Raw genomic sequence first — 18177 nt, 5'->3', positions numbered from 1 at the left:
GTAATGCGCGGAGAAAACTCAGCCCAAAAAAGGGTTTCACCGTTTGTGGGACCATAAACATTAAGAAGAGAGATTGGAACACCTCTAAGCGATAGTCTGACATGTGTCCATCTGCCATTAGTGTCTGATTCTTGGGAAATGACTGAGAAGGGGAGGGACCTGCGACATAGAATAGCAACACCATTGCGCTTATCATCACCTTGTGAATAGAAGACTTCAACCACCCAACCTCTTTTAAGCTTATCAGATTCTATGTCAGAAAGGTGAGTTTCTTGAAGGAATGCAATATCAACATTTAGTTTAGCTAGGTGAGATAAAATGCGCTGTCGTTTAATTGGGGAATTAATACCCTCAACATTCCAGGAAGTTATGTTCAAAGACATAATTTGTACATTAGAGCAACAACTTTGTTAAATAAGAAATCCATAATGAAATCAATAAAAGTGAGTAAATCAAGAGAGAAGAAAGAAGTGATTAGAAGTGCGAGAAGAAAGAGGAAAGTGAGTTGAACAAGAAGAAAACAGTGTGCATTGAAGATATATGTAATAATAGGAGAAAGACCCAAGATTAAGAAGGAAGAAGTAGAAGAAAGAAAAGCAATATAGAAGAAAGAGAGGAGAAAGAAAAAAGGGATTAGCAAAAATGAAAGAACTAGTAAGGAGAAAGAACAGAGGGAAAAATAACAGGGAATCCAAAAGAAGGGAAAGGAATAACAAAGAGGGGTAAAGGGAAAACATACCTACAAAAGGAGAAAACAAGAATGGAGCTGGGGGAAAGGGGCCACCGAGGCAAGACGACAAAACCGTGCTCGACCGAGCAGATAACCGGGGAGACATCATCAAACGGGGAAGGAACCTGTGGAGACAAAACAAGGAAATACGGAGACCAATTACACATGGAGAGACCAAGGAAAAAGGAGTATTCAACAACAGTATAATAAAAGGAGAATGAACAAGCTAGGGAACAAAACGAGGAAAAAGGGGAAACATGGTCAAGACAAGAGCATCAGAAGGAACATAAGGAAGCAGAAAATCTGCTCAACCAGGCCTGGATGAAGAAGGCCTAGAAGAGTCCATGGCGGAAGTCTTGTTTGCATTAATGAAACTCTGTAGGCATACTGGATCTTCATACGTAGTCATTTTGTTATTGTAGGTGACTTTGAACAAGCAAGGATGGTACAGCCCATATCTAGCGCCCATGGAACGAAGAACATCTCTCATACCTAAAAAGGCCTTCCGTTGATTAGCGGTCGCTTTAGCATAGTCCTGAGTGAAAAACAAAGGAGAACCAGACCATGATAATTTTGGTGAAGCCTTGGCTGCCGCAAGAACCTTCAAAAGGTCAGTGTATTCTAAAAATTAGAGAATGACACCTCTTGGACGCTGCGACATGGAAGCAGACGTAGGCAGGCGACCCAATCGATGAGCACGTTGAATATTAAGAGATGTGCCCTCCGGTAGATGAAGCAATTTAGGAAGGTAGGACCGAAAGAAGGTGACTGAGTCCGAACCCTCAAGGCCCTCCACCAAACCGTAAATGCAAAGGTTATTCCGCCTGTTCCTGTTTTCCAATTCCTCCACCTGCTGCTGGAGCGTGCCAACCTGTGAGTTTAGGTGAGAAACCGTGGTATGGGTTTCCTGGAACGAAGCAACAGATTGCTCAACAGAGGAGACTCTGGTTTCAATTTGCGACCAATTGTCGGTAAGAGCCTGGAGCTTAACGTTGGTTTCCTCCATAAAAGGACGCAATGTCCCAATTTCCTCCAAGAAAGGGCGGAAAGATCTTATTTCTTCCAGCAAGAGTTCCATGGAGACCGGCGTAGACAATTTAAGAGGTGATGGAGGGTCTTTTTTGAGCCTCTTGGTAGTGGCCATCCCTGGTGCTGGCTGGGAGGGATCCATGGCAGTGTCGGAACTTGATGAAGTGAGAGAATCCTCTAATTTAGAAAAAGCTGAAAATACTTTCAAGTTCTTCACGAAGGCTATCTTCGTTGTGGCTTTGGAGGTTGAGCGCGACATAGATCTCAGGCGGCCCATATACAATATATGAGACGGTATCAACCTACGCAGTGCGCATCACTGTCGTAACAGAAGGGACATGAGCACAAGGAGGTTTGTAAGCGCACAAAGTGTAGTATAGGGAAATAGTCCAAGAAGGCACACTTGATGACAATAAGCCTTAGTTTAGGAAAACGCAAGGAGAAACTGAGTATTTAGAGTTCAGCACAGCACAGCAACTGTAGTATCCAAAACAACAGTGTGGAACGACAGGTAGAGAAGAAGCAATAATTATTCTCGTGTGCCACCATCAGAATAGGATAGGCGAGTGTCAATGAAGAGATAAGGTAGTGATGGAAAAGAACAACAGGGCGGCAATCTTCTAATGCATTGTTATGGTAGGAAGTCAGGATGCAGGGGTTAATGACACCGCACGCTCACATAGCTGGTAAAGCTGAGGTAAGAGAGGTATCATAGCAAAGAGGTAACAGCTTGTTGTCAGACAGGGTAGTAATCACCCATAAAGAGGAAACTTGTTGATAATATTTAGCTGCAATTGTATGTAGAAAGGGCTGTCTGCAGCAAAATTAGGCAATTCCATACCACAATAGCGGAGCAAAAAAGCAAAATTCCATGGGCATCACAAAATGGCGGTCGATGAGGAAGAATGATGCAGCAGTATTGCGTAGTTCAATTTAAAAAGAGAAAAAACGGAGGAAATGCTTGCAGGCATTGGAAAAATAAACAAATAAATTGTTTCAGCAGTGTCAGGGGGCAAGCGGCGGCAGCTACGCAGAAGGTCCCGAACAGGAAGAGTCTAAGGTACGCGGCATTAGAAAATGGCGGCTGCAACAGTACCTGAAGGAGAACTGCAGTCAAATTGTGAATACACCGTTTCAGGGCATTTGAACACAAAGCCGGCGATCGCGACGGCAACAGGCAACCATCCGCCGCTTAATTGTAGTCGTCCAGCAGGATAAAGCGGCTCCAAACGGTAAGTCTCCCGGGTCTCTGACGGAGCCTCACACGGGCGCCGCCATCGCTATCGGGCGCCAAGCCATGCCCCCTCCTCTGAAGATTCTAAATCATCAAGAATTGACTGCCTGACCTTTCTCTTCTCTTTAATCATTACGGAGTACTAAATACGACTGGGAACGAGCTGGTCCCTATTAGTGAGATGCACGTCGTTGTACGATGTTTTTATCAAAAATTTAAAAACGGGATTGTGTTTTGTGTGTTAAATACTGAGGGCTTCAGCACATGTTTAGGTTTTCAGTATGCGGAGTCCAGTTGTGAAGTGCTTTACTTTCTGAAATAGAAGTCTTAATGGTTGTTTGGTTTCTATAGCTCTTGGGTTTTTACTTATTTTAAGACTGGTGGTAGTATTCACTAGTGGGTGGGGTCAGGTGAAGGGAGGGTTGGCACGGCTCTGTGGTGTGAGGCTGCACCAATTAGCTTGCATTGGAGGTTGCAGTGGAATTGGTGATTCAGTGGGTGAACATTAAATGATTGGGAGGTAGGCTGGGTGGTGGAACTGATTATTAGAGGCCATTGTTTACTAGCGTCAACTAAGAATGAGCAACCCAATATACCCTTGAGGGCTTGGGCGGTAGGTATGAAAGGGTAATTGTGCCGTCAAGGGTTTTGTTGAACTGTAGAGTATTCAAAATTATATATTATTTTGTGGTCCTAAGCATTTGACACCTCTGCCGAATTGCTGCTGCCTGTTGAACTGCGAGGATCGCCTTCGACCTTTGTTTAACCAGGACCGCCGTTTTAAGTGAATTTCATTTAAAAGTGATCGAGGGCCTGCAAATCGCTTAAATACACATAAAACTGAAGTATAGACTGTCTGTGCGTTTTCATCAGCAGCGCCACTTCCAAAGTCACACAGGGAGAAATAAAATCAGTTGATTCCTGTCTTTACAGATGATTGTACTCATCGCTACCATCTACTTGAATTTGAGGCCTATTAAACTCCATGAGCTTCATTTATCTATAAGAAAGGGTATTCATGATTTGATTTGTCTGTCCTGAGGATGGTCTCCATAACGCAAGTCTAGAGACCGAAACGTCGACTGCGCTTATTCCACTGCTTTTAATGATATAACTTGTAAATAGGTGGATAAGCTACAACAATTGCTGCAAATAGGCTGTTTTATTGATATTTTTTCCTATTGTAGCTTTTGCAACAAATGGTATACCCATGTATATTTTATTTTTGTTCTGTGAATAATTAAAACAAACAGAACTTTTCCATACACCCTGCTATTGCTCTCTCTTTTTATTACCATTTGGTATTAGCTCTATTTGTTTAAAAACTTTGTCTGACACAAATTGTGCATCAGTGGTGTCAAATGCTTAGGACCACAAAATAATATATAATTTTGAATACTCTACAGTTCAACAAAACCCTTGACGGCACAATTACCCTTTTATTGTTAACTAGCGGCAATTCAGCAGTGGGACAGTAGAAGCAGAGACTGTGATGTGTGCCGATTGGAGTGATGTTGTTGCAATAGTGGGTGAATTTTAGGTGCATAAAAGTCAACTTTTTATTTTCCCTTATATGCTGTCATGATCCATAGACGCAGAGCTCACTCATTCAGTGCAATCTTGGGAGGGAGCAAGCTGACAGGGACTGGGATGTGTTTCAAACCGGTTGTGCTCCCATGTTTGCAGTAGGTGCAAAACACCACTATAACTTCTCACTTGGATTGCAGTCTGTGCCTCAGCTTGCACACAGATCTCTGAAACAGGTAACTAATGGCCAGATGTAGGACGGCTATTACCGGTCGGTAACGGCCGGGCTTTTGTTATGTAGGGACCAATTTACAGATTTGGTAAATACCGAATCGAAATTTACTAATTCGGTATTTACCGAATCATTTACCGAGTCGGTAATGACATGTAGGAAGCACTTTAAAGAGTGCTTCTGTGCTTTAAGGATTCGTTATTTACCACCAACTATTAGTTGGTGGTAAATAACGAATTCCTCTGTAAATGCTAATCTGTGCATTTACACCTGTGCCATGTGACAGACATACATGCCCTTAGGGCATGTATGTGTGCCACATGTGCACACAAGCACTATTCAGGGGTGCAACAGGGTGTTAAAGTGACACCCTGCCACCCTTGACTCTTTCCCTATTTTACCGAATCGGTAATTACCGAATCGGTAATTGACATTCATTCCTATGGGCCTCCATGCCCATAGGAATGAATGGCAAATACCGAATCGGTAAATACCGATTCGGTAAATACCGAATCTTAACGATTCGGTAATTTTTACCGAATTATTAGCTACATTGGATTTACCGATTCTAAATTACCGAATCGGTAAAATTTGGTATTTTAGAATCGGTAAATCCTATTTACCTACATCTAGCCCTTAGCCCGCTGATCGAGCTAACTAGAATTGCAACAGTCAGCTTTTGACTACCAGTTTCCTTTGTGAAATAGGTCTCTGGTTTGAAGTACTTATTTCTAAAAATGGGAAGCTCAAACAGGCTCGGATCTGATATCATTGCCTTGCAGTCAGACTGCGGTTTCAAAAAACGTGCGAGGGAAAAACAGTGCTTAAATTATTGTATAAAATATGTATTATATATGTAATCGTTGGGATTTAAAGTAACTGTAGTTGTTGTGGGGACAATTATGTTGCTACATTTTATTGTGCGGCCATTACAGGCAAACTATGGAACCGTTCCTTCATTAAAATGCTCCCTAAGACAGGAAGTCAGAGGGAACTGCACATATCATTACTTGACAAAAAGGACGTAGGTTTCATTAATTTCTCTAAACACTGTACTAAAACGGGATTAGATTGCGAATTCACATATAGTGAATCAAACGAGTGATGGACAGAACTTTTATCAACTACATCGAACTGGAAGTACATTCGAAGAATGCATCTTCTTCATCATTCACATTTATTCAAACAACTAATTCTTCTTTCCTTTTCAGACTTTATATTGACGGCCCTTTTGGGAGCCCCTCTGAAGAAGTGTTAAATTATGAGGTTAGCCTCTGTGTGGCTGGTGGTATTGGAGTTACCCCGTTTGCGTCGCTACTCAACCAACTACGGTATGTAAACTGTCATATTTAAGGTTAATGAAATGCCTTGCATGCTTACATTTCACAATCAAGCATGTTTTAGACAACAGCATACAAGGAGCCCCTGCATTAAAGTCCCTCAGGCACAGTCGCAGTTCCTCTCTTTTAGACCTCGCCTAGACGAGGCATGTTGTTTACACACTGAGGTCAATAGAAAATGAGAGGGGCCCCACAGACCCTGGGGCAGGGCACTACCGACCAGTAGAATAAAAGCCCCCCCATGGCAGATATGTATCACACACCAATGATGTTCCAGTCAATTACAACACTCAACCAAGGTATTCCTGTGTTCACTATAGACCCGCTTCTTCACAATAAGTACCACCAAACTAAAAAGTTACACAAAGCTTTAGTGTCAGTGTTCAGTTGTTAATAATAGCTATCCTTGGGAATGTTTTTTTCCTCTAAATTGCGCATTTATCCCTGGGAAGTGCAATTAAAATGAAAAAACCCAGGGAACAGGAGACAGAGTATCCCTATGCCGGGTAAGGATTTTTAATAGGGAGAGGTACACGCCCTCTGTATTTCTGTTTTACACACTGTGAGACATACGTATGAAAAGGTGGTGGAGTAAGGGAAGGAAAATGCCGCATTTAAAGCACTGCATTGCACAAGCATTCCTGTCCTTTCCACTGCACTGGCACACAATAGACTGCCTGCGTTGCATGCAGGATCGTTTTTGCGCAGGAAGAGGCACCTTCCTGCACAAAACAATCCTGAGAGAAATTAAGATATTTCTTCCTGTTACGCCTCTCCTGGGGAAGGCATATCTTATTGGCTCATTCCCAGGTGTACCTGTTCTTTTTAATCTGGGAATGCATCAACATAATGAATGTTGAGTAGGAACACCCATGCAACACCCTGGAAACCTTCCTGACACAGAGTAATGCAACGCAGCGATTTGCGCTGCGTAAAATGACTCAAGATTTATGAAATCACGCAAGGTGGCCTTGCGTGGCTTCATAAATCTCATTTTTGTTTTGCGTCACTCTTGCACCTCATTGCGTGGTGCAATAGTGATGCAAGGGGATCTCAAAGATATGCTGCCCCTGTGGGCTTATAGCCTGCCCACAGATGTTTGTTTACTTGCTTCAGCGTCGCTATCATTACCTACATTTCCTACATTCCGGTTTGTGAAGGCGTGCCTACATCATGCCCTCTCCCTATGCCTGTCCCTGCCCTGGAGCATGGACCAAGTACTTTTGTACATCCACTGGTCCCATTTTTGGAGCTACTTTTTAGGTCTCGCCTGGAATAAGCATCCGAAGGATGGGTCCAGGCGGAGACTTACAGCTGCCTGTCTCCGGGGAATGAGGGACAAGAGGGTGTTACGAGCTTTTGCTGCCAGATTTGGGTGCGCGAACGCGCACGTTCCGTCCCGCGCCGTGCACATGCGTGCGCATATACACAGACAGACAGACACTCGCTCACACACACCCCCACTCCCCCCCCACAGTCACACACACACACAGACTCCAAGACACATACACACACGCACGCACGCTCACACACATACACAGCCCCCCCGCCGCACGCGCACACACACATGCGCCCCGCCCTCGCAGCTCAGCAACAAGGCGAAGCCCCACTCACCGGCTTCCTTGGTGCGGCGGCAGCTCTCCTCTCATCGGCAGCTGCAGGGCCCGGCAGAAGGACTCTTCCTCCCTCCTTCGGCACCGGGGCGCAGGGTAGGCTCCTGCCTGCTCCGGTGCTCAAAACAGCCGCGCCTCTTCCGTGGGAGGCGGGGTAGGCTCCCGCCCTCCTACTTCCTGTTTCCGGTTGTCCCGCCCGGCCTGACTTCCTGGTCGCAGGCCGGCAGCGATGTTCGGTTTGTACCGGGCTGCGGCGGTGATGCGGGGGGACACACGAGGGGTAGGCTCCCTCCAGAATTTAATTACTTAAGGCGCCAAGGCAGCCGCAAATTATGGGGCAGTGGCGCTTTTGCTCGTACGTGATGGCCCGGCCACACACTGCTCAGTGCTGTAGGCCATTATAATCAGGCCGCTGCAGCATTCATTCTTCAGTTAGAATTTCCGAGCCGGCAGAGGGAATAAGTGCAGTGGACGGGTTAATGGAAAGCCATGACTGACAGGCGTCTCTGTCGGTTTACAGCGCCGGCAGCCAGGACTCCGTGAGGACAGCAGCAGCCTGGCAGAAGTCTGCCAAAGGGGTAGCTCACTCGTGGCATGAGCACCCAGCAGCCCAATTGCAGTGCGAGTCACCGACGTGCCAATCACTCTTCTGGGTGAAAACCATCACTGTAAGTAGACAGTAGTTTCAGCCACTTACCACCCTGTTTGTCGGTGTTAACCACCAGTGTCACACACTTCGCAGATTGGCCTCAGATAGACAGAATGACGCCGGGCGGCATGTTTGTTTTTCATTGCAGCGCCGCCATCCGCAGTCTTTGTGCCATCTGACCCGACCCTTACAGTGTTGTGGGGAGAGTCATGGTGGAGGGTATTGGTTTGCAGCCTGCTGGGCCCATGCCTTCCTAAACCCCCACAGATTTACCTCAGATTGTTGTAAAAAAACGCTTCACAACTCTTGCCCTCCGATCACATATTGTTTCAGGAACGGGGGCACAGCGTTTGTTTATTCTCCCGATCCCGGGCCTTTTTCGGTTAGCAGACAGTACAAGCGTTTAAGTGTGACCTTGACCAGCCCAAGATGTCAACAGCCCGAGTCGAGGCTTGTGACATATGTACTGTAGAACCTGGGAGACAATACAACCCAGCGTGAGGATGTGGCCAGCCAGCAGCAACAATTTGGTTGGGAGCAGTGATAAATGTGCAGCGTGCTCACTGGCAGATGGCAGCTAAGTTTTTCAGAGATCGCAAAACTGCTGTCATTAATTTAGGTAATGGGTATCAATTGTGAAACTGAATTGAAATACCAAACTAGTGTAACATTTTTTTACAACAAAATGTATTTCTAACTTACAGATCAAAAGGGTATATACAGGCCGACACTGAGATAAGACAGCTGTTATTTGGTATAGATTACCAGCTGAATTTGATTAGATGCTACTAAAAGATTTTACAGGAAGGTATGGTATGGTATGGTTGGAAAGGGTCAGGGCAACTTCACAAATCACGTCAGGTGTGAGTGGTGTATTTAATCCAGGCACCACACTGCACTTACTAAAAAAATTTTTTTTCGTTTTGTACCATACATTTTCTTAAACCACTGCTCTTTATAAGGTATCACTAAAGGTGTTGCACAGGATATGTGAAAATCACTTATACCTGTCTTGAAAACATAGAAATGTTACTCGTGTGTACTAAAAACTTGGCAGCTATGTTTGGGCCGCGCTGGTGATAGTCGGGTGACACTAGTCAGTGGGGACGGAGCTAGTGTCACTCACAGTCATTGAAATGTCACTCATAATTACACTGAAATTATGAATATGTCACACATAGCAATCTGAAACCTTGGCAGCTATGGCGCTAGACAGGTGAATACAGCGCTCCCAAGCGCTATAAAACTTGTCGCTTCAGAGCCCCCACATCCTAAAAATCTCACCACACACTGGAAGGGAGCAGGCTCTGGGGTCATCGGTCTAAAGCACTTTTCTAGTAAAAAGATTATTCCACACAAACTGTCATCCAGAGACCCAGTACCCCTGATACTCTCCTGCAGCACTCTCACCACAGTGAGACTCGTGTGAAACCAATGACGTGTCAGAGGGAGAATGACACCAAAGGATGAAAGGTAGAGGCTGCCCAGCAGAGATGTGAACCTATAATCTGCAGAGAAACACACACACACACACACATACATACATACATACACACATACATACACACACATACGTACATACAAACACACACAAACAAACCCAAACACATAAACACACGCACACACACATACATATATGCACACGCACGCATGCACACAAAGTCACTGAAAAAAAGGACAAATTAACACTAGGTATCAATTACATTAAACAATGTTCCATGTGTAGTTCTTAACACAAAAACGAATGAATAGCCCCTGACAACTATCCAACACTGCCAGCTCTTTCCTGTATACCCGAGCATATTGTATAATGCTATTAAAACAGAGACTTTTTAGGTCGATCCTGAGCAGCGCATGTGCTGCTCTTCGAAGCACGCTGTATTCAGGTATGGACTTGCTAAATGTGTAGCGCTTAACACAAAAATGAATAAATAGCCCCTGACAACTATCCAACACTGCCAGCTCTTTCCTGTATACACGAGCATATTGTATAATGCTATTAAAACAGAGACTTTTTTGGTCAATCCTGAGCAGCGCATGTGCTGCTCTTCCAAGCACGCTGTATTCAGGTATGGACTTGCTAAGATAAGCTTGCAGTTTTGTCCTATCGCTGAAGGTTGGTAGGTTGGGGAAGAAGTGTCTGGGGCGTCCTTTAAACAAGCATTTGCAATGCAATAGGTCTCACTTTTGCGAAAGTTTAAGCTATTAGCATTGTAAATGACAATGCCTTTTATTTATGTTTTAAAAGCAAAAACATAAATAAAAGGCATTGCCATTTACAATGCCAATAGCTCTAACTTTAATAATGCGAGACCTATTGCATTGCAAATGCTTGTCTCTTTGTGTTCCAGCACTCCTTAATTTCTTCTCCACCCCCACTCATCCACTCCCTGCTTCATAAACTCCCCCCCCCAAGCCTCCCATTTCCCCCAGCCGACCTAGTTCGTGTTGTGGCAGTGAAGCTAGAAGCGGTTTCAAGTGGAACAATGCGCTCCCTGCAACCATCTTACTGGGAGCTGTTTTGGTGCTTGGTTTTAATTTTATTTGTTTTTCTTTAGGCATCTTTGGTGTGCTTTACATGCTTCCCCACTCAGGCAGGGACAAGGGTGGGAGGGGCGTGCTGGTGGTGGCTCCTTTGTGTACAGCAGCTCCTGAAATGCTTTTGATTTTATGTGTTATTCTGCTCCATTACTGCTGGGTTTCCACCCCGAAGCTGGTCTCTACATGAGCTGTGAATAAAAGCAGATGGTCCTGGATGTCACTAAAAAGCACTTCAAATGTATTGGTCTCCCCGTGGAATATCTTCTTTAGCAGAAATATCATCTGCTTTGTGTCCATGCCTACCAACCCTCTCGGTGCCTGCTCAACATTCTGTGACACCCCCATGCCTCTAAACAGTCCGTGTGAACATGTGTAATGCAATTAGTGCTTATGCAAAGTGCTTTGATTTCAAGGCCTTAACACAAGGAGAGACAACTAAATACCTATTTCCTGACTGAGCTGTACAAAGTGAAACCAGAAAACCTGGATAAATCGCAGCTTCTCCAATTTAAATGTGAGCTCTTGGCCAAATATTTTATTTCACCAAACCTTTTTTTTTTCTTCATTAGCGCTTTCAAATAGTTCAGAATACCAGCTGGACAAAACTTATAATAAGAACTTCTCAGTGCAGTGCTATTATTTACTAATGTCACAGCTCATCTACATTCTGGCCTAATGACGTGCCCTCTCGTCGTCGCGTGAGTGAGTTGGGGGTACCGAGGTGTGGCTGTTATAAGCAAACTGCTAGAAACAGGTTGCAACACAAACGCTGTGGAAGGAGGTGGAACCCGCCTTGGCACAGCTCATTGTTATGGCTGGCTTTAGTTTAGGACTGGACTGGTGACTGCAACTAGCAGGCAGGGAGCATAGGCCGGTGGTCATGGAGTAGCCCTGCCTTGTTTTATTCCTGTGTGCTGCTGAACTGTTTGCCCTTAGTGTTTATTGTACTTCAGTGGCACGCTCAGAAAAGAAATGCTTCTTTTTGTATTCCCAAACTCCAAATAAACTACGGTGGCTTCTAGCAATGTTAGTATTAATGTGAGCAGCATTTGAACTTCCTGCCACTCTTTTTTTTTATCAAAGTATCTAAACTTAGTCACTGTATTATTTCATGTCTGCTACATTTGCACATACCTAGCCATATAACTCGTGCATTTCACATGGAAAAAAACAAAGACAGTTTTTTGAATTTTGAACAAACATCATATTTTATGTAATGTATGTTGTTTGATTTACATATTAAATATTTTCAGAGCATGGCTGGTGCATGGGCTCTAAGATCGCAAATGCCCTCCACCCCCTCTTGTATTGTGTTGCTTGACTTGCCTCCCCATTATTTTGCTCGTTTACCTTCTCCCTAACAGTCCTTCACCCCATACCGTGTTGTGTGGCTTGACTTGCTGCTATTCGGCATGGCTAAAAAGACATTGACAACGCCAATAGCTCTTAGAGTGCTGCAACATATTGGCTTTGCCAATGCTCGTTTCAAACCGGAATTAATAGCTTAAAAGTCTCACAGGTGATGCAACTTGGAGATTCAATTTGGTCTATTGTTATTTGCTAGGTCTCTTTAAAATCTCATTGCTGCCTCAGAAATTATAATTCTCTGCTGCATGTCATTTTACCACTGAGTGCGACTGAAAATAAATCTGACATTCTCTTCCTTGAATTGCAAGATTTTGTACAACTGCATAACTTAAAGCTCCGCTTCCGCTCTTTCTTTAGCTATTTTGGCGATCTAGTTACTTAGCAACCAGAAAAAAATCTGGAAAATAGCGGAATGAAGGGCACCCACTCCATCCTCCTGTAGCTCAGTGCCATATTTCTTTTTCAAGAATCTGCTCCTACTGTGCCAACATAAATTTGTGCCCTTCAAATTTAGCACATTTTAGTGCCACATTTTTTCCTCTTCAGAATCTTTTCAACTCAGAAATAGGCACAGTGCTATTTCAGACCTGAGTGGCTTAGGATGTCTTCTATATAGACCCTTTAGATTGATTTTGGTATTAAAGTGTTTTATGCTCCAGCTACACTTATAAGAGAGTTCAGGCGTTTCGTTGTTGGATCAAAATCTGAAGCCTAGTTTGATGTCTCTCTGAAGTGTTATGGGCACATAAAGCAAGGACTCCAGAGAAGTCAGAAAATCTCCTTGTAAGCCTGTGGCGAATATAAAATGTTTGAATTTTAAAACCAAATTTTATCGGTTATGTTGCACAAAATGTGAGACTTTCTAGATGTAGGTACGCAGGTGTCTCTTTTGTTCAACTGACTGCGCATTTGGATAAGGATGAATCCTGAATTTTCTGAGATGCAACCCTCAAAAACCAGGCAGTTCCTGCTGCCCAAGTGCACCGGCACAGCAAAAGGCTGGATGTAGGTCATGGACTGTATTATACATTGTGCCCCAGTGGCATAAATGCGCATGTCTGCCAGCTTTGCGTGCTCCATGGGAAAATGGCATTGCAGAGGAAAGATGGCGACTGAGTGAGCTCGGTCGTTGGTGGCCTTCCCAGTGATGGCAAGTTGTTGACTATATACAGGATAAAGCAGACCTGAATGGCGTTTGGTCCGCATAGAAATACCCCCATAAGGAAGCTCGCATTAACGGAGAGGTGCTTACCGGAGATTTTGCGGGGGGCATCGGTACTTGCAAAGATCGCAGAGCAGCTGATTGCTGGCTGCCTGCAGCGGTCTAGAGCTGGAGTTGGCCCAGATTCAGGGCGTGAGAGGGAGTGGAGGAACCCAGCTGACCGTGGGCGCAGAGGTCGACGATATGGCTCCGAAGACGGGCCCAAAAGCAAAAGGAGGTCCAGTGCTGCCTGCTCCAGTGGAAGCCCTAAGAAAGCCCCAGCAGGAGAGTATAGCGGAATCGGATCCGAACTCTGCCGCGCAGGGTCACAGGCAGCAGCGTGTGAGGACAGAGAATGCCCAGGAAGGGACGGGGAGGGGTGCGGGTGCACAGCCCCAGCCACCAGACCTGCTACTATAATTGATATGCTCCGGGGCACAGGGATTAGCTCAGCTTCTGTTGTTGCAAAGGATCAGCTGTGCAGCAATAAATAAGACACCTCTAAAGGACTAAATATAACCGGTAAGCCACCGCTGGGTCAGGGGGAAATACCGGAATCTGAGGAAATAGAGACAATCATTCTCAGACACAAGGCATTATAGTGGGTGAATCAGGGCTCACTGGGGGTCTAAGACATATTGAGCCATTAAATGTGAAGGTGATGCAACAGGAGGAAAGCTCAGGATTCCGTATAAATTTAAGGGGAAAAAAAAAAGATGGTAAAGGGCCCCTGCGGGATCCTGCGCATCTTAGGGGGCAGGGAGAAGGATGTGGATTCGGAAGCAAATGATTTTTATTCACTCTCCGATGCTACTTGGTCTGTACTGGGCTCAGGTCACGGGACTAACTCAGAATCAAGTGAGGTAGACAGTATCTCGGGTATGGATATGGAAGGTAAAGGTAGGGATTGGATTACATCTATTAGAAAAACCCACCTCCAGTCCGGGAGAATGGGTAACCCCAAACAAAATGATCTGAGACGGGATTATTCTACAGGAGATCAACTGGTAGGAGTCTGGAATCAGCCTAATTTAGAAGAAGGGTAGTCAGGATCACCGGTACTCTCCCCCACTTTAGAATCCATATTGAAGTATGTTATGGCACACAGGGAAGAAGCCCGAATGGAAAGTAAGCGCTCTCAGAACACCAATCGGAAGATTCAGGGTGCAATTAGAAAAATTGCCAGAACTTGTAATGATATAAGTGACCGGATGACGGAGCTCGAAACAAGGACAGCTGCATTAAAAGAGGAAATCGTTAAGCTACTGCACACGAGGAGCAGCTCACTGATATTCAGTGGAAACTTGAAGAAGGCGAAAATCGCCAAAGAAGGAATAACCTGCGTTTTTTGGGAATTCCGGAGGGGAAGGAAGGCTCCGATGCACGCATTTTCATGGTCCAGCTTCTGGAGAAATCTTTTCCCGAACTGGCAGGATGGAACTGGGCTCAAGAAATACAAAGAGCACATCGAGTTCCCTTTAACATTCGACAGCCAGTTCGCCCAGATGCCAAACCTCGAGCTCTTCTGGTGTATTTTGAAAATTATTTGTTGAGACAGAAAGTGTTTGAAAAGGCTAGACCAGAAGCACAGAGGGCGGCTGATGGGTTTACTTTTTTTACCAGGCCGGATGTTTGCCACGTTACAGTGGAGCGAAGATGGCAGTTGCGGCAAATGATCGCCCAGTTCCAGGAGAAGGGAGCACAGGCCTTTCTTCTTAACCCGGCTCGGCTGAAAGTCATTTGGAAAGAGCAAACTCGGTTTTTTATATCAGAAATTAAGACCAAGGAATTTTTTAACACAGGGGGGTGAATCTTTGCTGACTCTTTTTTTGGCTCTTTTTTGGTTTGTTGACAGAATTAACGGCTAGAGAGTGATTAAAAGATGTTGTTTCTTCAAAAACAATTATTATTATTTTTTGCGTTTATGTTCTCCTATCTCTAGAAAGTGTGATTAAATACAGCTATTTGTGTGGGGTGGGGTGTTCATTTGGGTCTAGGTTTGATGTTTAGGTGAGATTAAAACACAGGAAGACATGGCACACCATCACATGGGAAGGGAAAGGGCCACCACTCATCACATACAGACCTAGAGAGGCATGCTGCCTTACGTAGCAGGGAGGGGGGAAGGGACTACCCGGGGAGCGGGGTGGGAAGGGAGGGTGGGAGAGAGGGGGCGGAGGGGGGCAAAAAGCAGAAAATCCAGGAATTCAAGCGAGGTGGACAGAAGACAAGATGCACCAGTGGTAGCAGCTACACTAGAAGGAGGGCAAGAGAGAGGCTAAAAGTCCAAATTAGGAAGCAGGGAAGTCGCAAATATGGGTAGGCTGACAATATCTACACTCAATGTTGGTGGACTAAATGATAGAGGTAAAAGAAACAGGGCCGGGGAAATGCTCCGTGCACTTAGAGGCTGATATCATATGTCAGCAGGAGACACACATTCCCTGGCAGAAAAGAGGGGTTAATATTATACCAGGGTATTCTCAAGATGTTTTCTCAGCCCAATCCACCAACACCAGAGGAGTGGCAATACATGTTTCTTCACGACTTTTACCTATTAACCGAGTTAAGGCAGATAAATGGGGTCAGTGGGCTATTGCTCATATACCTAATTATTGTACTATTTGTACGGTATACGGTTCCAATATTGATGATGCAGAATTGTGGGTAAAGTTGGAGACAGAATTAGCGGCCTGGTCAGCACCTTTAATTATATGTGGGGACCTGAATATTCATATAGATACTGGGGAATGGGGTAAGGGAGGGTATATAGGGAGGAAGCCTCAGGTTTATAAAGCTCTAAATGCTCTTACAGAAAGTTATGGTCTGGTAGATATGTGGGCATGTAAAAGAACGGGGGATCCAGGCTTTACTTATTTCTCATGCCCACGTAGGAAGTACGTCAGAATTGACTACTTCTTAGTTTCAGCCTCTCTTATTGAGGGGGCGCAGATTAAAAGACTGCCTAAGGTCCTCTCGGACCATAACCCACTGGTAATGAGCATTGAGGCCCGACACATATAAAGGGCTCGACGAAATGGACGTTCGATAAAAAATTATTAGCAATCAAAGGATTTATAGAACATATCAGGGGGTGGACCAAACAGTTTTATGATATGAATAGAAATAGTGCATCTAGAGAAATGGTTTGGAACGCATATAAGGCAGGGCTTAGGGGCGAAATAACGAGCTTTGGGGTATTTTATCAGAAACAACACAGGGATGAAATACAGGCATTGACAGAAGAATTGAGTTTGATGGAGCGACAACATATGGCTGCCATAGCACAGAAGCAGAAAGATCAGCAAACTGGTTTAGAATTAAAAGTAAGGAGGTTTCAAGCGGAAATTAATGGAATTTATAACAAGAAAATGGCTGAAAGATTTCAAATGGCAACTCGGGATAACTACAAGTACGGAGAGATGGCGGGGAAGCATCTGGCATTGTGAATGAAACAAAGGGCAGGGGCAAACAATATTTTACAATTAAGAGGAAGGATGGAATAATAGCTACAGATTTATCAGGAATATTAAAAATACTTTCTGACTTTTATCAGGATCCTATCGCTCTTAGGATTCCATACCCGATGGAGTGGGGGTAGAGGTGGAGAATGAGGCCCCTCAGCTCCTGGAGCTAGAAGTAGATATCACACTGAATGAGGTCCTTGAGGCTTTAGGGACAATGGCTTCAGGTACGGCATTGGGCCCGGATGGGATCCCAATGGAGATTTATAAAGCTCTACAGACAGAACTAATCCCAATATTGCTGGATCTGTTTTTATTGGTACAACATAAGGGGGCCCGCCACGATCTTGGCAGGAAACTAATATTGTAATATTTCTGAAGAAGGGAAAGGAGCCGGAAGACCCTGCTGCTTACAGACCAATATCATTAATCAACACTGACGAGAAATTATACTCTAAGATATAGGCTCTAAGAATGTCTAAGGTAATTGGGACCCTAGTGGGCCCATGGCAGCACGGCTTCATCCCTGGTAGAAGTACCATGGATCATGTTCGAAGGGTTATTTCTTTATTTGATATTTCCGCAGCCACAGGGACACAGATGTCTTTGATATTGCTAGATGCACAAAAAGTATTTGATCAAGTAGAGTGGGCGTATCTATGGAAAAATGTAAGATCTAAGGGATTTGGTACAAGAATAATAACTGCTATCCAGGCAATGTATGTCGAGGCACATGCTAAAATTCAGCTAACGGGGAAGAAGTCAGGCAGGATTAAGATCACTCGGGGGACAAGGCAGGGGTGCCCATGCTCCCCTATCTTATTTGCCCTCTACATAGACCCCTTGATTAGTGTTAAGGCAGCTGGAAGGCAGTTATTATAAGAAAACACGTTTTAAGATTATAAGAGCTGCCTGGAATATATGGCGAAAGATTAGTAAAAACGTGGACATACCCAGAATTCAAAAACATACATGGCTGTGGCATTCATCCACCTTTCCAGCCCCCTTCCATGATAATACAAGTAAAATATGGGAAAAGGCAGGAATAAAACAGATAGGTGACATCGCCGACCAGAATGGGGTTGCTTCGCTTGAGGAACTCCAGACACAATATGGGCTAGATTTGTGCACTATTTTTAAATATATACAAGCAAGGGAGTTGATAAATCAGCTGGTCTTGCAATTTACTAACGTGGCTCGAATTCTGGTATTAGAACTTTTAACGAAAAAACAGGTTTGTGTTAAGGAT

At 44.5% G+C, this 18177-nt stretch overlaps 1 protein-coding gene across 1 annotated transcript in view; it reads left to right on the top strand.

Annotated features, from left to right (window-relative positions):
• NOX4 (NADPH oxidase 4) overlaps positions 1 to 18177 on the top strand; it is a 727367-nt gene that overhangs the window by 643302 nt on the left and 65888 nt on the right. Inside the window, exon 14 of the mRNA XM_086933983.1 lies at positions 5964 to 6083. Within this exon, the coding sequence (XP_086790109.1) occupies positions 5964 to 6083 (120 nt within the window). The remainder of the gene's footprint in view (positions 1 to 5963; positions 6084 to 18177) is intronic.

The sequence above is a fragment of the Lissotriton vulgaris genome, chromosome 8 (assembly GCF_964263255.1).
Source record: "Lissotriton vulgaris chromosome 8, aLisVul1.2, whole genome shotgun sequence".
Classification (NCBI taxonomy): Eukaryota; Metazoa; Chordata; class Amphibia; order Caudata; family Salamandridae; genus Lissotriton; species Lissotriton vulgaris.
This window is presented reverse-complemented; position numbering and strand designations above follow the sequence as displayed.